This window comes from Eumetopias jubatus, unplaced genomic scaffold (genome assembly GCF_037043125.1).
Source record: "Eumetopias jubatus isolate StellerSeaLion01/CBP00866 unplaced genomic scaffold, mEumJub1_p1.0 scaffold_14, whole genome shotgun sequence".
Lineage (NCBI taxonomy): Eukaryota > Metazoa > Chordata > Mammalia > Carnivora > Otariidae > Eumetopias > Eumetopias jubatus.
The window spans coordinates 26396749-26419150 of record NW_028274820.1 but is presented as its reverse complement, the minus strand read 5'-3'; the positions used below and the strand labels follow the sequence as shown (position 1 = coordinate 26419150).

Genomic DNA, 22402 nt, shown 5'->3' with positions numbered 1-22402 from the left:
ACCAACAGTATACTTATCCCTAGCCTAGAAAGATTGCCAATAAGCCCCTGTTTGTATGGTGTTAAGAAGCTTGGCCAGAGCTTGCCTGTGCAAGAATTCTGTCATGGCAGAACATAGAGTTGATGGTGGGAAGAGAAGAGGGGCAGGATCCTCATTCTTTCATATTTTGGTACTGAAAAGCACTCAGTGTGCTAAATTTGAATGCCTTTTTACAGCACTATGAAGTTACTTTTTTTTAAAGAGGAAAGAATACCTTTTTTTTTAATTGTTAGCTTGATTTATAATAAATATTTAGTTGTGTAGCATATGTGCTTTGAATGATATTCTTCCTTGAAAATGTTAGCGGTAGGCCTGATTGGAATCAATGATTAATTCTCAATATATTTTACTTCTCAGTAGCATTTGACAGAGTGAATCATTGTCTTCATTTAAGAACCCTCCCTTTTGTTGGCTTCTAGGAGGACAGCATGTTTTCCTGACTCTTCTCCTTTCACACTAGCAACAACTTCTCAGACTTCTACTACCATCCCTGTACTCATTCTACTCCAAGCCACTCTGGTTCTCTTACAATTTTTCAATCACACCAGGCACGTGTCTGCCTCACGGCTTTCATATTACCATTCCCTTTGCTCAGATTTGTCTTTCTCCAGGTGACTTTGTTCTTATTCCTCCTCTCTTTGATGCCCCTGCCTAAATGTTACTGAAGTGAACATTCTGCTTCACCACTTAGAACTCTTTTCCTGACTGAGACACTTGTTCTTTCAGCTAATGGGAGTGTTGGCAGCTGAGTCCCTCTTCAGGAACTGTGCTTGACCAAAAGGAGCTGTCTTTCCCAAGGCTTTAACTCCCACCTGAGGGAATCCCCCATCCAATGACTGGACAACTTGGGAGTCTAAGGCTTCATCTCCCTTCTCAGTTATGACTTTGAAGACTCATTCTGGTTAAAGACTCCTTGTAAATGCATTGTACTTCAGCCTTTGCTCCTGCCAAGTTTTGACTCTAGTTCCATAGAGGCATATCTGCCAAGGGTATTCCCCACTCCACTTCGTCATGTAAATCTGTCTCAGATTCTGTTTCCAGGAAACTTAATCTGAGAGAGTTAGTTCGAGGAGTGTACCTAAGAAGCAGACTCAAAAATGGGACGTTAGAAAAAGATTACCCACCCCTTACCCTCAATCTCTAGCCAGCTGAACTATTAGACTCCCTTTACTGGTGATAGCCGCTGGCTTCAGTAGCAGTTTAGTTTTGTAAGCTTTTCACCTTAGATGGCATACCAGTGAAAGTCAATGTATAGATGAGCAAAATCTTAGTGTTTGAGTTAAGGGAAATAGAAATTATAAGGACTGTAGTGGTGGACTATCAATTCACTGGAGAAAGACAATGAGAGATCAAAAGTGATTAAAGCCAACAGATCTCTCGTGCTGCATAGAAAGAGACTCTCACCTCCTGTAGTAAAGATGAGGGTGGAAAAACTGATGATCAGGTGTAGGACTTAGCTATAAGGGTAGGAGAGTTCCAAAGAAGATTGAATTTTCAAACCTTGGCAAGACTCTTACACCAAAATCAAAGTCCTCACTGGAAAGCAGTGCCTGGTCTGATGCATCAAAAAATCTTGAATCCTTAAATTTGGACCATGTGGGACTAGCAAAAGTAGAATACTCTTCTTTTTTAAAGGCTAGCACTCCCCCCTTGCATGAAGACAACACAGAGGCCTTTGTCTTATAACATTTAACCTCATGAAGATCTATAACCACTGCTCCTATAGATCAGGTAAATAACTATAATCTACTTATGACATAACCTGGCCGGGGAAGCTCTGGAACTGCCATCAGAAGAGCCCACATACCAAAAGAGCTACAGAAATTAGCCAACATGTACAGGAGCTGGAATGCGCATACATATACATCATATACATATACAACTGGATTCTAAGGTTGCTAGATCAAAGGAAGGCGGGACATAAAGTTAGACAAAGGAGAGGTACCATACAGAAGCTTGTTCCTATGATACAGGGTGCCAGCACCCTGGGAGATAGTATTAACACATTTCATGGGATGGCTCTTAGAAGACTGTATATAATGTTGTCCCATGGAAGATGGTAGAGAAGAGCAACAAGAGGCTTAAAGAAGTGGGCATCCTGGATTGGAAAACCAACCAGACTTTAGGAAATGACCAAAAAGTTTTCTATGTATTAAAATAATAAGAAATACACTAGTGAAGAAAATTTCAGCATTACTGAGATAGTTCTTTATAAGTAGGGGTTAATAAAAAATTCAATTACAGAACTAGGCTTCCTCAAAGCAATGAGAAAAATAAGATCCCAAAATAAGAAAGACTAGGTTTCAGCACTTAATTATGAGAACAAAACTAAGTATAATATTGTAATGAGAGTCAAATTCAGAGTGGCAGCCCAGAGACCCTTATATGCAGAGATCTATGAAAAAAGTTAATAGAACAGAATGTTCTTAAAGCCCAAATAAATGAGTAGGCAATACAAGTATTGCTCAAGTTAAACAATGAGAAAAGTGAAGGGTAATCATTAGAGGATAAGAGTGGTCACTCTCAAAAAAATGTTATGAACTCTTGTTCTATTTCTATACCTGAGCTATTTCTCAAAGCCAGGACCCAATTACTGAAAGATCCTCATGAATGACAAAACGTCAACAACGTGAGGTATGTATAGGGTGACGATTCACAAAAGATATCTTATGGGGTCTATGTGAACCGTGATACTTGGGGACCAGCAATAGCATCATGGCCCTCGTGTTAGAACAGAGACCTATGGGAAGCAGGTAATAAATGGTATCCTGGACCATATCGAGGTTACAGTGAATCCACTGGATTCACAGACTCAGCCAGTACTCATTTCTCAACTCCCTAAATGCATAGTTGGAATAAATAGATATGGCAGTAGGTAAAATCCTCATATCACTTTTCTGGTTTATTCAGTAAGAGTAAACACAGTGAATATCAAATGGATGCCTATGATATTGCCCCACCCAGCCCCTGGCTGTTACAGTCCTTAAAGGAGGTATACTGGTCCATTGTGGTTCATTTCAATATAAATCTGAGGGACCATCTCAGCTTTTGAGCTCCCCATAGGAATGGCTGAATTCTCCGTTACAACTGCATTGCAATCTAATTTCTCCTTCTGTCAATATTGCTTTCTTTACTCATTCACATGGATTGTTCCAAAAAACACTTTCTGGTAAACTTCCTGCATGCATTTTTCATATTAAAGTCAGATTTTAGAAAACTTGATCTAAAATAATTACTTTTTCAGTTAGGTCTTCCCTGGACAAGTTAAATAAAATTCTAATCTCGCATCCTCATCACAACTCTCATAATCCTTATTTCATTCTAGGTTTGTTTTGTTTTAGATTTTATTTTATTTGCAAGCCGGGGGGAGAGCACAGAGGGAGAGGGAGAGGGAGAAGCAGACTCCCTGCTGAGCAGGGAGCCTGACGTAGGTCTCGATACCAGGACCCTGAGATCATGACCTGAGCCAAAGGCAGAAACTTAATTGACTGAGCCACCCAGGTGCGCCCCCCCTTTTTTTTCATTTTGTTTTCTTTAACACTTGTCACCATCTATAATTCTACATACTTTAAGTATTTATCACGTTTATTGTCTGTGTGAGCCCCCATACATACTCACACCCTAGAATTTAAGTTGTATAAAAGGTGTTATTTAATTTGTTTACTGCTGAATCTGCCATGCCTGGTACATGACAGTTGTTAAGTATATCAATTGTTAAATTCCTGCAATTCTAGACGTAATATTTCATACTTGCAATCACGTGGAAAGGAGAATCATGTATTTCCAAGACAGAGCAAAGAGGTGTCAAATACCATATTTCCATCAGTTACTTACTATTCACCAACTATTTCAATAAGGAAGATTTCCTCCTATGCACTCTTAGTTTGGAGCTTGCAAACCGAAGAGAAGCAGAAGGCACAGTCACTGGAAAGTATTCTACCTCATTAATGAGGAAGAACAAACTAACCAGTAATAGATTCCTCTTAGGAATTTGGAAAGTAAAGGATCACCCAATGGGTGGTGGCAGTTGTGAGGCATAACGGAGAATATACATATTAGGTTCTTAAGGAATGGACACTATGGAAAAAGCTAGCTATGGAAAGGCAAGATATTCCTACTGAGGAAAGAAAGCATGTGTGAAAGTTAAGTTCGGACATCTAGTTAGGAAAAAGATAAAAGCCTGGCTATAATAGAGAATGTGTTATGAGAAGTAATGGGAAATATATTTGGATAGTTGGACAGTACTAACTAGATTCTGAGTATATGGTGGCAGCGGACAGTCACAGTGAAGGAGTTCTTTGATTGTTTTCAACAAGAAGAGTCTAATCATGAAACTTGGGTTTGAGGGAATTTAACCTGGCACAATTAGACAGGTCAGAGTGGAATAGAGCAGAGACTAGAATCTGCAAACCTAAGTGAGAGGTGGTTGCAATTATCAGAACTGAAGTGACTGAGGAGTAAGAGTAAGGGGGTACGTGGCGGAAATATTGCATTAAAAAGACATAGTAAAAAACATCTTAAATAAGATCAGAATCTGGGCCAGGAAGTGGTCCCTTGGAGATAATTATGATTCTCACCTTTGTCGATTAAGCGTATAGCATTTTTTAATTTCAAATAATCATTATACATAAGCATATTCTAATCTAAACAGAAGAACATGTAGAATAAGTAAGTGTAGAAATCCATTCCAATGAATAAAAACACATATTTGTATTACCTCTTAAGACATAAGAGCTGCTTAATGCTGGCATTGTAAATTTATTGCACCACATGAATGTACTAACTTGAAACAGCAAGTTTTGCCTTATTCCCTCAAGATCAAAAGAGTGTTCTCAGGAAGTCCCCAAAGATGTGAACTCTCTGGAGGAAATACCACACACACAGCTCCCAGAAGTGCACATTTGAGTACCATTAGCAAAGGTGGGATGGTTTGCTGCAAATTTCATGGGAATATATAAGGATAAAGGTCATTGCTAAGGCAGCCAGACTCAATCCACCCAGGGACCCAGTGTCTGAAGTCAACAGCTCCTATAATATGTGGAAACAAAATAAAGAGTGATACAGATGGTAGCCTGAATTTACAATTTCCAGAAGGAGCTGAGCCACTGAAGCTACTTATGAAAATCAGCCACAGAGCACAACCTTGGAAGAAATCCAGCTTGAAGCCCAGGTAATACTGGCAAAAGAGACACCTACAAAAACATGGTTTGAAATCTCATTATGAAAAGCAGGTGGGGAATGATTGCATGTCCTCTCAAGCAAGATGTGGAATTATAAATGTAAAATAATGATTACTCAAACTTTTTAAAAGGCTAATGTCCCCTTCTGAAGATTACACTGAGACCCTGACCAAAAATATCAAGGGGAAAAATTATTCACACCATTCAAAGCTTGTGGTATTTCAGTGACCTTTAGAGCTGAGGACTCTCTCTGTACTTTACCTCAAGTCAATTTTCTTTTGCACAGCCTGGTACCAAAAGGAGATATTCTCAGGCAGGCTGATGCTGTGGAAAAAAAAAATTAAAAAGCAACAAGGTTCTACTAAGGACTCTGAGAAACAAACGGAGGGTTCTAGAGGGGAAGGGGGGTGGCGGGATGGGTTAGCCTGGTGATGGGTATTAAAGAGGGCACGCTCTGCGTGGAGCACTGGGTGTTATGCACAAACAATAAATCCTGGAACACTACATCAAAAACTAATGTTGTAATGTATGGTGACTAACATAACATAATAATAATAAAACAACAACAACAACCACAACAACAACAAGGCTCTTAGAAGTCATTCTAAATGATTATTCTAAACGACCATGACATTCCAGTACAATGTCTCCTGCTTTCAAGGGGTGTGTGTGTGTGTGTGTGTGTGTGTGTGTGTGTGAGTGTGTGTGTGTGTGTGTGTGTGTGTTTACACAGAGCAATTTATCCCTTCAGCTGGCTAATACATAGAACTCTAACATTATGGTGTCTTAGATAGCTTTCTGTTTGTTTTCAAGAACAAAATTTACAGCTGCTCTTTTCCCTGAATAAAAAGCTTCTAATTTAGTTACCTTTCTCACTGTCAACTTTTATCAATTTCTCTCACTATGAAATGAGGTTTAACCATAGAAAGGGATTATGCTAATGTTATTTTTAAGGCTGAGGGGAAAAAAGGTCAATGTTGGGCTAACAGTGGTAATTGTATATATTGACATTATTTCAGACCAAAATTGGGCTTTTTCATTAATTTTTGGAGACACACTAAAATTTCCAGGTTGTTGAGATAGACCCACTATGACAATGAACCTTGGAAAGGAGCCCTAACCATACTGTCCCCTCAGCAGAGCATAAGAAATAAAAAGGACTCCAGGCCTCAATTTATTAGGAAGAAGTAATTTTTGAACATTTCCTATGGATAACACTGCCAAATACTGTGGAACACATCCAAGCTAGGAAGATATTGTCCCCACTCTAGTGGAGTTTATTATTTTACTTTCATCATTTTCTTAGACCCAGAAAACTATAATCCTAAATGAAGCCACGGGACTAATAGCTGTATTAACAACCCCAGCTCATTAGTAAGGCTGCTGCCCAGGTACCCAGGGGAGAGCGCTGTAAAAGGAACCTTTCTCTTCTCCCTGGCCCTCCCCAGCCTGCCTCCCCTAAAGATAGAAACGTCTTGAATTCTCTATCAAGCTTATTTTAATCACTGATGAAAAAAAATCATATAATCATCTCCAAGTTGATGACTAAACCTTCTGGGTTACACAGAAAAGTAGAAGTTTATAATTTTATACAGTGCAGAAAATTGCCTACAGCCCTGGAGGAGTTGGTCAGCTTAAGTTAATAACCTACTCAGGAAGGCTGAGTAAAATGCACACCTTTTCAAAGCCTAGGTATGTCCCCACCAAAAGCTGTGGGGTATATTTACTCAAATGCAAATTATATGAAGTGTCTTAGTTCATAATTGTTATGAAACATACAAGAATCTTGTAGAGTCAGTGTACTAGGTATATTTAATTTTGATATAAAAACAATAGCGAAAACAAATTTATTTTAATGTTTGCTCTTTTGCAATGCTGTCATAGTAAACTCTTTGTTCAGGGACGGGTATAAATAAACTAAGCAGTGCAAATCTTATTCCTTCGGGGCAGGCCTTTTGCATTGTAAAAACAGTACCACACGATTTGCACAAAGCCTTGCGTACCTACCTTTCCACATTTTTTATGCTATCATTGCATGGCTTTGGAGAGGTGAAATCCAGGAGTTTTGATGATGCTTATATATCTACAGCCCAATATTGTATGTGAAAAAGTAAACAAATCAGGAATATGTATTTAATTTGGAAGACTAAAATTTCTTTGTTTTATGAATATGCAAAACCCCACCTGTTCTAACTTCGCACAAGATTCAAAAGAACAACACTGACATGTTGATGGACTGACTGTATTCTATAATTTTCTGGTTAGGGCACATTCACAAATCCCAAAATATTCACTGAAAGATTTGCCTGCTGCCACAGGTAGCCAACCCTGTTTATAAAATTATATATATTATATATGTATAATATATATTATATAATGTAATTATATAATTGAGATATATAACTCAGCTGAGATTCTATTATATATTATATAATTATATATGTCAGTTATATATATATAATCATATATATCTCAATTATGTTCTTTTATATATAAGACATAAATATATCTCAACTACCTAACAAGTACTTTTCTATGCCTCATATAAACAAAAAGTTGTACAACATAATCTTTGTCCCCAACCTTGCAGGTCTTCAAGTGCATGATATCTATTGGGATAGTTGAAAGGCAGGGAACACATTTAGACATATTTACTGTTCTTACTTTTCAGGGAGAACCAATTACCTACCATTTCAAAGAACATTTTTTTTTTATTTCCTTGGTACCAAATCAATAAAAGTCCTTCCAGCACAACAGCTGTTGCTTAATGGCCCCAAAGAGTGAATGCACTGCCTAAATTGAACACAGTTCAGTGTCTACACCAAGTGGGCCCTCAAGTAATGTTGATGGATTGGCTTTCTCACAAGCAGTAAAAGCTCAATTTTTAGAGATGGCTCCTGTCAGACTAAAATCAGTAATTCCAAAGCAGTGTGTGTGTTGAATTCTAGGTTTGTGGCAATACAACAATGTGTATAAATATAAAAACTACATTTATTTGTTTCTATTTTTAAAAAAAAACATGTTTTCTAGTTAATACTAAGAGATGCCCAACAATTTTGAGTGATAATCTGAATATACAAGACTATAAATTTGGGTGATTCAATATAAATATTCTGATAGTGATACTGGAATGATTATGAAGAATTTGAAGACTCAAATATCTGAAGATACAAGCTTGTTGATTAGTAATAACTTTAAATCACAGTAATAAAGAGCATGTTCCAATTGAACTGCTCATTGCAGATTATCTTTAGGGTATAGATTTGGACCACGTTCTATATTATTATGCACTATTCTTTAAGCAAGATGGGCAAGTTGTTGAAGATGTGCCATAAGTGGTCATTTAATTTGAAAGCATAATGAATTTCCTCTTTTGCTTCCAGCCATACAACCATGGGGTTTTGTGGCTTTACCCTTTGATCAGGTGACAGCTCAGAAAGCATCTCCTTAGTCAAAGCAGAATCTCAGAGAGTAAGGGAGTGGGCTGTTAGGAAGCTCAGGGAGAGCAGTGCTTCTGCATCCTATGTCCAAGGCAGAGCTGTGCTCGACATTTGAAAAAGTTTGGGCAAATAAACTAACAAGTACCTAACGCCACAAGATGGGGAGCAGAATTAGTTCAGAGAGCAAGGAATCAGCCAAGAGATCCAAAGAACTGGAGAAAAAGCTTCAGGAAGATGCTGAGCGAGATGCAAGAACTATAAAGTTGCTGTTATTAGGTAATATTTTTTTTTCCCTTTTGCTTTCAAAACCCCCACTTTTTTTTCAATTATGATGTATTTCCTTTTCTCAAATTTTAATTTCAGGTATATTACCATATGGGGGATTTATAATGAATATGTACTTGGAAACTTAAAAATATTTTATATGTCCTCTATAAATGTTTACTTTTCTTGTTTAATATTTCACTTTTTTTTTTTGCTTAAGCAGAGAGACAAATATTTATGAGATGATTCAATTCCTCTTTGTTAATAATACAACTTACTATTATTAAAATAGAACTCATATCCACTTATTATTTTATCTCACCCTAATCATTTTCTGAATGTCAGTTATTTAGTACTGAAAACAATCCTTTAATTACAAGTTATAAAGAGTTACATTATTCTGTTTGAACAGAAACATGTTGAGTTGTTTGGGATCAAATTTAATATGTTATTTAATTACTTGTGCTGTGAAAACCAATTAGTCTCAAGTTATTTAGAGAGTAATGAATGATAAGGTACTTTATATTAATAACATTATTCAGGTTTCTGAATATTGCCTGTGATACTGTTTTACACTTGTAAAATACTCCATTTAAAGTCTTTTAGGATATTTATATATGATTCAGGTCAGGAATTATGTTCCTTCTATCTTTTTATCCTTTTAAAACTCAGCACAATGTTTTACCACAACTCTAAATTCAACAAATGTTTAATGAGTTGAAGGAAATCTGTATGCTGCACATTTTTCTAAACATAAAAAAATCTAACATATAGTGGTCACGGCAAGCAAAAATGTTTTTGAAATAAAAATCAAGACCTATATAAAGAGATCAAAACAAGAACTTCAATCAGTTGTGTGTTCCTCCTGCTTAGTTACACACAACAGGACTTCATTTTATTTCAGAATTGTGTATTGTTCACACGAAATACCCTCATCTTTCTAAGTGCCCCCTTTCCTGTGTCTAGTTGGCTCCCCGTGGCAAGAGTGTCTCAGAAACCAACTGTGGGATTCCCAGCACCTACTCCTCAAAGAAAAGAGCACATTCTCTCCCTTTATGCACAAGTTCTGTGGCTCACACTTGCCCAGAGCACTCGCAAGTAACCACCTAAGGATGGGTAACTTAGAAAGGTGTTGGGGCCAGCTCTTATGAAATCACCAAGTATATTTTCCCTCACATTCCAGAGCATTCCCTGAGGCTTTGATCAAGAGTAGAAGTAATGTGGACATAGAAAAAGCAAATAAAAATGAAAGGGAAAGCCAAGCACTCCTACAAATGCATTCGGTGTCCCTCTCTTGTACTAAGAACAGTGATAGAAGAGTAATGATAAAATATATTTAAAAATCCCTGTGTTGAGGGGTGCTTGGGTGGCTCAGTTGTTAAGTGTCTGCCTTCGGCTCAGGTCATGATCCCAGGGTCCTGGGATCGAGCCCCACGTTGGGCTCCCTGCTCCACAAGAAGCCTGCTTCTCCCTCTCCCACTCCCCCTGCTTGTGTTCTCTCTCTCACTGTGTCTCTCTCTGTCAAATGAATAAATAAAATCTTAAAAAAAACCCTATGTTTGGATAAAATTTCCAAAAGACTAGACCTCTTCTCAATATACCAGTTATTTTTAGATTAAAGTGGTTGAGTTAGATCAAGAAAAGAGGGTAACTTTTAGTACTAGAGATAAAAAGGAATCATTAGGAGCACTATTTTATCTTTTACTTTCCCCAGACAGTCACAGTTTCATAAATTCAGTTCCAAAGTTACCAGACAACACGCTTGGATTTATTTGGTTCTGACAATATGTACACCGAACTTCTTATTTACACAAGTGAATCAAATTCTCAAGTCTTCCTCTTTCAGTTTAGTCCAAATATTTGTCTTAAGTTTTCCCTCTGGACTCTGAGTTCTATGTATGATCGTTCAATTGTCAAGTTCAAAACAACAAAGTCTTGTAAAAACTCTGCTTCAATCCTCATTTTTTCCTTGAACTCAAATTCTCTAAACAGTCATTTTTTTATATGCAATATGGCCTCATTAAGACATACAAGTGTTCAGTGGAACTAACCTAAACCTTGCCATCTTCCTACACTCAAATCCCCTCACGAATGAAATTTAACCTCTCCCATCATTAAAACAATAGGATTCCTATTCATGAGAGCAGTCTCTGTGTGCGTGTCATGCGGGACTGACCAGTTAAGGCTTGGTAGTGATCAGATCCTGATTCTAAACTCAATTTTTTTAAAAGATTCAAATTGAAAAATATTTTTGACAGAAGTCACGCTTCATGCTGATCCTCTCATCTAATAAATTCTAGGTGCTTAAACACACAACACAACTTACCAAATTTAACATGTGCTGTAAAGCAGGTGTACCATTTGGTATTATTGCAGAACACAAGACTTCACGGAAGTTAAAGAGCTATCTAATTGCTATTTTACAAATAAAGAATCAGCTTGCAGACAGGTTCCCTCTTTATTATGCCTTTCAGACATTTAGTAATATTACAGAAGAGATGCCACATCTCTTTCCTTCGCAAAAAGCAGGCTTCTAGGAAACACTGGAGATGACTCAGACATCCCGGCCACATGTGAAAATTGCTCTCAGGACAGTAATGTCACATGGTTTAAAAAGAGGGGGGAAAAAAGCCTGTAAAGATGCCCCCAGAAAGAGTACATTTTAATAAGAAGAACAAATTCTAATGAATAACATGTTCTCTTTTGGAGATTGCCTAAGTTATTTTTTAAAGGCTTAATTTATAAATGTCTGATTAAACTTTATTTCTATTCAAAAGGAATACCTGTCATTAAATTGCAGAATCAGTGTGGGTCATTTCCATTCTTTCCACGTCCCTTCTTTTTATATTTTACATTAATTTCTTTTGTATTTCTGTAGGTTCAGAGCTTAATGGGAAATATAAGGAGAACTTAGCTTTGTTTTCTCTTCATATTTGAAACACTGTTACATTTATTCTACAATTTTCAGCTATGATATTATAATTAGCTTTTAGCCAGTGATTTCCAGCACTATCCTGGACTGTTCATCATTTATTTTCTTCTAGCTCTAAACCCTTATATTCTTTATTTTCCTATGTGCTATATTATAAATGTCACATAACTTTTTAATGGTGCCATTTGAGCTTTATTGTTTTAAAGTATTATGGCAATCATCTGACTCTTAGAAACATGAACTTGAACATCCAAATACAAAAGAATATCTTTAATGTGTTAATTAAATTAAATTCAAGTAAATTTAATTTAAATAAATTTAAAGTAAATTAAAGAATACTTTAAATGTGTTTATATTTACTTAGGTAATCAACATTTTCAAATTGTTCAAATGGCCCCACTTATTCAACAAATGGATATTTTGGAAAGTGTATCATTTTTCCAGTATGACAGTAGGAGAATTATAATAATTCTGACACTGTCTAAGAGCTTATTTCAGAAATAATTGGTAAAACAAAATCTGCACAGCAGAATTGACTAAATAGGCTTATCTACCTGGCAGAGTGGAGAGAATATAACTCAAAACAAATAGAGTACAATGTGTTTTTAAGCCATGTGAGATTTAAAAAAAAATTGATTTAATGCTTTCATTATGTTATGCCTTTTTCACATCTCTGAGTTACCTCAGGCTAGCCACATAACCTCAGAGAGATGGTGGGTGTCAAAGTATTTTATAAACTGTAAAAATCCAGACAAATGTGATTTTTGTGGTGTAATAGATTTGCAAAACTGAAATAAATTGAATGTCAATTAATGTATACAATTTTTCTTCCTTTTGTTTTCCTGTTATGTATACCTAAGAAAAAAGAAGACAGAAATTCAGGTTAAATCAAAGTTCTTACTTTTATTCTTTTCTTTTTAAAGTAGGTCTACTTGGAGAGTTTTCAAATTTTCTCCAAAATGCAATGAACCATTTGCACCATAACAATTTGAAAGTTCCAAAAGCAAAGCCAAATATTTATAATGTTGTATTTATTTACCAAGAATGACAGATGGCAGTATCAAATAGCTCTATATAATGTCCCCTTTTCCAACAGGCAAAAAACACTTAGACAAATGCTTTGCATGTATTTGGTTGTTTGCTTTAAGTTAATCTATCTTAAATAAGCAGCATATTTTATACATAGACTCAAGTCTCTCACATAAAAGATGCAAACCATTTATTAAGGCATTCCATATTTAGCCAAATGATGGTATTTGCTAATGAGATTAAATACTCTGGAAAAGACTCTGGTTAACTCTAACTTAACAGAACCTCTCTAGTAGTATCACAGAATTTTTTTGCATTCACTTTTTTTTTCATTCAAACTCTGAATTACTGATTCAAGGGCAAGCTATACTGTACCTTTAAAAACATTTACGTAAGCACCATGAGCAGCTAACAAAAAGTTATTTACGCCCCCAGACTGTTAGAGAGATAGGAGGGTAGTGAACTTTTGAGAGCATAATGACTCCATGAGAGATTTCACATAAAATATACCTCCAGTTAAGATTTGAGACTCAAACTCAGAATCCATCTGCTTATCTAAGTTTTCTCCAAGTATTGATGTGTAAATACATCAGTGTAGCCTTGACCCTATAGAAGTAGGATTGATTGAATGTGAAACTGAGGACGAGACCCACCAAGATGTGGAAAAACACCCATTCTGTTCATCAGCTCCTGATGCTTTAAAGCAGATTTCACAGCTTTCATTCCTGCCTCAGGATTTCATATTCAAATAGAATAAATGTGCTACTTAGAATTAATTGTTCCTTTCTCAAGATGTCTGAAAGTTTCAATCTCTGACCAGCGTTTTATATTCTCTCATTCTTTTCGACTCTTGCTGAGTTAGTTCTTCCATTTCATATACTTTCCTGACCCCTTCAATCGGAATCAGCCATTTTGGCTTCATTCCTCTGACAATTGACATAATCCCGTCCCTTTAATCTTTTGCCTTGAGATTCATACCCTCAACCCTAGCTAATTCCTCAAAACTCTCCATTCACCGTTGTTCTAATACCCTGAAGCCAACCAATTTCCACCAAAGTGATGCTAGTCAACATCTTTTCAGCCCTTAGGGAAGATCTAATCCTGACCCCCACGCATCCTCCCAACTTCCTTCATTCCCGGGTGTTGTAGAATAAAATGGTATCATTTTCTGTTTCCTGGCTGACAAATTTCTGTTTTTAACTTTAGCTGATAACCTTAACTTTATAACCAATGAGTATTTTACTCAGTCCTAGTTTTCTCCTAAAGTCACCCAAAGGGAAGCTGTTTTTGTGTTCCCGATATCACTTTCGTCTAAAACCCCTCCTCCCCTCGCCTCACCCTAGATGAACATCCGTGTACCAGACAGTGATCAGTCATCGTCTCCAATCTCACGGAACTATTCCATTTTCAGTTTAAAGCTAATTTCATCCTCTGTGTTATAAATTTGATCCTCTTCCATATCTTAAGAATTTTGCTCTATGAATTATTTTTTCTTTTCCTTTTTCTTAAGGCAATAGAAGGTAATTAAGTGCATTTTCAGAATTCTCTACTGGCTCCTTCCTCGGGGCATATAGAGCTATTTCTCTCCATTAGCCTAAAGAACATTCTTTGACTCCATAATCTCCTTGAATTGACCTTACACGGGTACCTTTTTAAACATGTTTTTGCATTGAAATACTTCTCAAAGTGTTTGCTCGCTGCTTGTTTTCTTACCCTCTACATTCTCTTCAGTTAATGACAATCTACCTGTGTATCTTCCTCTCTACTAAAACGTTATCTCTCGTAGAGCCCTGATAACCCCCAATTCACAAAACTCAGACCTCGGTGACTTCGCATCTCTCTTCTTTCTTCATCTTGTAACACCGCACTACCCTCTGGTGTTTTATATCCTCTCACTGCTCCCTTTATTGAAACTTGCTTCTTCTCCCCATTCTTAAGTGCTTTCACCTATCAAAGTTTGTCCTTGGATCTTATGTTTCGCAATCTGTCCTGTCTCTTGGGGACCTCACGTCAGAACTTAATGATCTCTTCTGGAAGAAGGACACTAATATCCTTCCTTTGCCCATGTTTTGATCCATATTTGAAAATTTCTGTTATTTATCAGTGAACTGATTGCAACTTAGGAGATCTCAAAATTATTTTTCAGGTTTATCTTGCTGCCTATTTATCCTTAAACTTTGCATTTTATGAGGCTCCCCGTTATAGTCTTTCTCCTTATAGCAATTCTGTACTTCAATCTTCTTTAACTCCTTTGTGATCATTCTCTGTCCATTGCCCGAGGGCAACCTTGTGGCAAAGCTGAGTTTTATCTCTATCTCTGATAGAATGGGATCTCACATTTCTCCACTGCTTGCTATTGTTTTCAATCTACAAAAACACCCCTATAAAATAGATATTATTTTCATTATACAGATAGGAATCTTAAGAAATTAAGAAGATAATTCCGTTTCTAAGATCACAAATTAGCTTACAAGAAAACAAAGCCTCTTATTTTTATCCGTGTCAGTTTTAGATTTTTATCTGCATTCTAAGGTCTATGAAAACAAACATGTCAGGCTTTGTTCTTCATTGAATTCCTATGGCTTAGCACAGGAATGCATGCATGCATGATGTATGTATGGAAGAATGACAGAATCGGAATCTAAAATATTTCTGTAAGCTGTTCATAGTGTCTAAAGCATACACATATCATTTGATATGTGGAAACAGAGCTAAAGAAAAGCCATATATATGTCTTCCCATAAAGAGCTTGTTTAATTCAACTGGAAGATATTGATACGTTTTCAGAATGTAAGTGAGAATGATAATATTTGGATTTTTTGGGGGGGGTCAAAAACCATCCTGGCTATACTATGAGACAAAGATTTTATAAGAATGATTGAGGTAGGTGGGCCAACTAGGAAACTGTCACTACTATGCAAATACTTGATGAGATTGCAAGTTAAGGTGGAAATTACAAGTTTGGAAGTAAGATTTGAGGGACATCCAGAGACAAGGTGAACAGAACTTGCTAGCTGACTGCATATGTTGGTTTTTTTTTTTTTAAGATTTTATTTATTTATTTGACACGGAGAGAGAGATAGTGAGAGAGAGAGAGAGAGAGATCACAAGCAGGGGGAGCGGCAGGCAGGCAGAGGGAGAGGGAGAAGCAGGCTCCCCGCTGAGCAAGAAGCCCAATGCTGGGCTCGATCCCAGGACTCTGGAATCATGACCTGAGCCGAAGGCAGCGGTTTAACCAACTGAGCCACCCAGGCGCCCCTGCATATGGGTTTTAAGTGAAAGGAATGATTAAAGGTGAAATTGAATATGGTGATCATTTTATTCATCGGTATGTGAAAGGCAAGACAAAGTTTAAGTTGGGGAAGATACGAAAGGAGAAATGATTTAGGACATTCAAATGGGTGATGTTTATAGCACAACCAAGTGGAGATACCTATTAAATAGATGAATATATGGGTCTGGAAACTAGGAGGGACAACTCCAGTGAGCACTAGAGATTTGATATATTCAATCCTCTGTTTTCCTTTGCCCAATCATCAAATGTGGATAAAATAACCATGTAATTAACCAAGGCCCTTTTTTTTAAAACTTTATTATTTAAAAAAAAAAGGTGTTTAAATGCCTGTTCCACAATTAATGAATACTTAGACAAATCTATCTATCATCTATATCTCTAATTAAAATAGGCCTCTTTGGGGAAAACCACATAATTCTGTATTTTAGTTTCTTCCCTTTTCAGCCTAAAACATATAGTAATAAGAAAGATGACATATTTTTAAAATACTTCTTAAAATCCAAAAAGGCTCATATCATCTTTTAAACATTATATTTTTGAAACAAGTATAAAATTGGAAGTACTTAAATAAAATTTCATTAGAAAAGATAGTACATACCACAATATTTCTCACGAATAAAACATGCTTAGTTTGCCTGATAAGGTATTTTACGGATTTGTGATGCTTATTAGTATTCTATCACAGAAATAGGTACTCAGACATACTAATAGTCATAGAAATATATCTAACACCATAAGCATACTGATGTGATGCACAAAAAACCCATATTATTTATATCATATTTATGCTAAAATATTTATGTTGAATCTAATCAGGTAAATACAGAATACTGGACATTATATAAGAAGTTATCCTAGGGGGCCCTGGGTGGCTCAATCATTAAGCGTCTGCCTTTGGCTCAGGTCATGATCCTGGGGTCCTGGGATCGAGCCCCGCGTCGGGCTCCCTGCTCTGCGGGAAGCCTGCTTCTCCCTCTCCCACTCCCCCTGCTTGTGTTCCTGCTCTCGTGTTCTCTCTGTCAAATAAATAAATCTTTAAAAAAGTAAATAAATAAATAAAAGAAGTTACCCTAGACCTTCCAAAAATGCTAATGTCATAAAAACAAAATAAAAACAATATGAAAATGGAGATATTCTAAATTGAACAAATTTAAATAGCATAATAACCAGAAGGAATATATAAACCTTGACTGGATCTTGGATCCAAGAACTATAAGAGGTATGAAAAACATTTTTTGGAACAATCAGATAAAACTGAATATAAAAATACCAGATCACATTTTGGATTAATATAAATTTTCTCAAACATGAAACTAGTATTGTGATTTTATAGAAAAAAATGGCCTTATTCTTATGCATTCTGAAGTATTTCTGGGTAAAGTGATGCTTTCGGAGGTTCAGCAAAACAAAGCATATTATATATATGTAAATACATACATATCATTATTTCATATATATATGAAAGAAAAGAAACATGACAAAACGTTAACAATTGGTAAATGATACAAAATATAGGTGTTTAGGGGAGTCCAGGGAGGATGGTACAGTAGGAGGATGCTCAGCTCACCTGTTCCTTGGACACACTGAGAAAATAGCTACGCATATGCAACTAACTCTGACAATGACCTGAAGACTGGCCAAAGAGACCTTCCACAGTTAATTGTAGGGAGGAGTCCACATCAAAAAGGGCAGGAGCAGTGAAGACGCAGTTGTGACCCAAACCCCCGGTGAGACTAACCACAAACAGGAGGGACACCACAAGTGCAGCAAAGCAAGAGGATCAAATTCCACCCCAGGTACCCCAGGAACTGGGAACTCACAGTGGGGGGACAAGTTTCCATAAGGTCTGGCTTTGAAAACCAGTGGGGCTTAAATTTGAGAGGTTTTATAATCAGTGGGGTTTAACTCCAATTACTTTAAAAATCAGTGGGCTTAACTCCAGGAGAGTCAGAAGGCAATAGGAAACTGAGTCTCTGCCCTTAAAGAGCCCCACCACCACCACCACCACACTGTGCAAGCAGCCCCAGCAGGGAACGGCACCATTCCAAAATGATTCCTGTCTTGGGAAGAAGGGAAGATAACCCCCGACACCAGCACACCACAATTCCTGCATCCAAGCTTCCTAGCTGTCTGCACAGGGAGCAAGCCCTGCCACTGGATATGTCTGCACCCAATACATAGCAGCTGGCTGGGCAGAAAACAAGCACAACTCAGTGACGACAGTAGGGCACATGCAGCCACACAGGAGATACCCTGGATCATCTGGTTCTGGTGACTGGTGGGGGGCATTGTGATACAGGGTACCACAGGACCTCTTCTACACAAGGCCACTATTTTGAAGACCAGGAGATGTATCTGATCACCCTTGCGCACAGAAGCAAACATAGAGTTAGACAAAATGAGACAGAGGAATAGGTCTCAAATGAAAGAATAAGACAAAATCACAGCAAAAAAAAGCTAAGTGAAACAAAGATAAACAATATGTGTGGTAGAGAATTCAAAGTAATTGTCCTAAGGAAACTCACTGGACTTGAGAAGAATGGATAAACTCAGTAAGAGCTTTCACAAAGATACAAAATATAAAAAAGAATCAGTCAGAGATGAAGCATTCAATAGTGAAAATAAAAAAAATACTCCAGAGGGAATCAAGAGCAGATTGGAAGATGCAGAAGAACAAATCAGCAATGTAGCGGAGAGGAATGGGAAGCAAGCAAGCTGAACAGCAAAAAGAGTAAAAAATGGGAATCATTTAAGGGAACTCAGTGACATCATCAAGAGTAATCATGTCTGAGAGAGGAAACAAACATTCAGGACCAGGAATCACAGAAAGTCCCTAACAAGATTAACCCAAGGAGGTCCATGTCAAGACACATAATAATTAAAAATAACAAAAAGTAATGATAACGAGAGAATTTTAAAAGCAGCTAGAAAAAAAAGAAAACCGTTATATACAGGGCAACCCCATAAGGCTCTTTGCAGATTTTGCAGCAGAAACATGGGAGACCAGAAGAGAGGGGCATAATATATTCCAAGAAAGGTAAAAACCTGCAACCAAGAATACTATGCCCAGCAAGGTTATCATTTGGAATAGAAGGAGAGATACAGAGCTTCTCAGATGAACGAAGTTAAAGGAGTTCATTGCCACTAAATCAGCCTTACAAGTAATGTTAAAGGAAATTCTTTGAGTGGAAAGAAAAGGTCATAACTAGATGAAAATTTTGAAAGGAAAATATTTCACAGGTAAAAGCAAATATAGAGTAAAGGTAATGGATTTCTCACTTATAAAGCCAGTGTGAAAGTTAAAACACAAAAGCGGTTAAGATCAATTATATCTATAAAAATAAGTCAAGGGATATAGAAAATTACATATATAAAGTATAACTTTATGTACATAAAACATCAATGAGGGAGGGAAAATTTCGTGTTTTTAGAATGTGGTTGAACTTAATGACTATTAGCTTAATACAGACTACTGTACATGTGAGATGTTATATATCAACCTAAAGGTAATCATAAATCAAAAATCTGTAGCAGATACACAAAAAATAAAGAGAAAGGAATACAAGTGTAACATTTAAAGAAAGCCATCAAATTACAAGGGAAGAGGGCAAGAGAAGAAAGGAACAGAGAACTACAAAAACGACCAGAAAACAATCCACAAAATGGCAATAAGTACATACCTATGAATAATTACTTTAAATGTAAATGGACTATATGCTCTAGTCAAAAGGTGTGGCTGACCAAATGGATTTAAAAAACAAACAAAAGTCTGGGACCAGATGCCTTCAAAGGTAAATTCTACCAGACATTAAGAGTGAATACCTATTCTTCTCAAGCTAGTCCAAAAAATAGAAGAGGAAGGAAAACTTCCAAATGCCTTCTATGAGACCAGCATACTGTAATACCAAACCAGACAAAGACACCACAAAAAAAAAAAAAGAACTACCAGGCCAGTATCTCTGATGAACGTACATGCAAAAGTCCTTAAAAAATATTAAATTGAATTCAACAATACATTAAAAGAATCACTCACCAACAATCAAGTGGAATTTATTCCAGGGATGCAAGGGTGGTTCAATATTCACAAAATCAACATGAAATATCACATTAATAAGAGAAAGGATAAAAAACACATGTTCATCTGAAAACAGCTTTTGACAAAATAGAATATACATCCATGATGAGAACTTTTAACAAAGTGGGCCTACAGGAAACATACTCAATGGTGAATAACTAAAAACTTTTCCTCTAAGATCAAGAACAAGATAAAGATATTCACTTCACAACTTTTATTCAACACAGTACTGGAAGTTCCAGGCACAGCAATCAGACAAGGAAAAGAAATAAAAGGCATCCAAATTGGTAAGGAAGAAGTAAAACTCACTATTTGCAGATGACATGTTACTATATGTAGAAACCCCCAAAGATTCCACCAAAAATATTACTAGAACTGATAAATTAATTCAGTAAATTTACAGCATACAAAATTAATATACATAATCAGTTGCATTTCTATACACGAACAATGAAGTAGCAGACTTTTAAAAAGTCCCATTTACAATTGCACCAAAAAGAATAAAATACCTAGGAATAAATTTCACCAAGGAGGTGAAAGACCTATACACTGAAAACTATACAATATTGAGGAAAGAAATTGAAGACAACACAAACCTATGGGTTCAATGCTCATGCACTGAAAGAATTAATGCCATTAAAATGCCCATACTACCCAAAGCAATCTACAGATTCAATTCAATTTCTAGCAGAATACCAATGGTATTTTTCACAGAACTAGAATAAATTATCCTAAAATATTTATGAAATCACAAAAACCCTAAATAACGAAAGCAATTTTGAGAAAGAACAAAGCTGGAGGCATCACAATCACAGATTTCATGATATACTATTGAGTTTTAGTATTCAAAATAGTATGGCACAGGCACAAAAATAGACAAATAGATCAATGGAACAGGATAGAGAGCCAAGAAATAAACACATGCCTATAAGATCAATTAATCATAGTCATAGGACTAAGGAGGAAAGAAGGTACAATGGGGAAAAGACAGCTTTTTCAATAAATGGTGCTGGGAAAAGTGGAGAGTACATGCAAAAGAATGAAACTAGACTCCAAAAATAAACTCAAAATGGATTAAAGACCTAAATGGGAGACCCAAAACATAAAACTCCTGGAAAAAAAAAAATAGGCAGTAATCTCAGGGACATCACTCTTAGCAATTTATTTATGGAAATGTCTCCTCAGGCAAGGGAAACAAAAGCAAAAATAAACTACTGGGACTACAACAAAATAAAAAAACATAAATATATGTGCGCAGTAAAGGAAACCATCAACAAAAAGGCAACCTAGTGAATGAGACAAGATATTTGCAGATGTTATCTCTGATAAGGAGTTAACATCCAAAATGTATAAAGACCTTATATAACTCAATACCAAATCACCATCATCATCATCCAATTAAAAAATGGACAAAGAACCTGAATAGACATTTTCCCAAAGACCTACAGATGGCCAACAGACACATTAAGAGATGCTCCATATCACTAATCATCATCAGTGATGCAAATCGAAACCATGGGATTCAGGGAAATGCAAACCAAAACCATGGTGACCTATCACCTCATACCAGTCAGAAACGCTAGTATCAAAAAAGACAAGAAATAACCAGTGTTGGCAAGGATGTGGAGAAGGAAACCCATATGCACTGTTGGTGAGAATGGAAGTTGGTGCAGCCACCGTGGAAGACAGCTGGCAGTTTCCTCAAAAAATTAAAAATTGAAATGTTGTATGATCCAGTAATTTCACTGCTGGATATTTACCCAAAGAAAATGAAAATGCTAATTTGAAAAGACATATGCACCCCTCTATTTACTGCAGCATCATTTACAATAGGCAATATATAAAAAGCAACCCAAGTGTCTACCAATTGCTAAATGGATAAATAAGATGTGGTAAATACAATGGACTCTCACTCAGCCATAAAAAAGAATGAAATCTTGCCGTCTACAACATGAATGGACCTAGAGGTATCATGCTAAGTAACACAAGTCAGAGAAAGATGCATACCATATGATTTCACTCCTATGTGGAATCTAAAAAGCAAAACATGTGAACAAACAAAAACCAAACAGACCCTTAAATACAGAGAAGTGGTGGTTGCCAGAGGAGTAGTGCGTTGGGAAGACGGACGAAACAGATAAAGAAGAT

General features: G+C 36.5%; 1 protein-coding gene across 1 annotated transcript in view; it reads left to right on the top strand.

Annotated features, from left to right (window-relative positions):
• The first annotated feature begins 8817 nt into the window (after nt 1-8817).
• Nucleotides 8818-22402, top strand: part of GNAT3 (G protein subunit alpha transducin 3) — a 52574-nt gene continuing 38989 nt past the window's right edge. The window contains exon 1 of the mRNA XM_028119384.1: nt 8818-8935. Coding sequence (XP_027975185.1) covers nt 8818-8935 — 118 coding nt within the window. The remainder of the gene's footprint in view (nt 8936-22402) is intronic.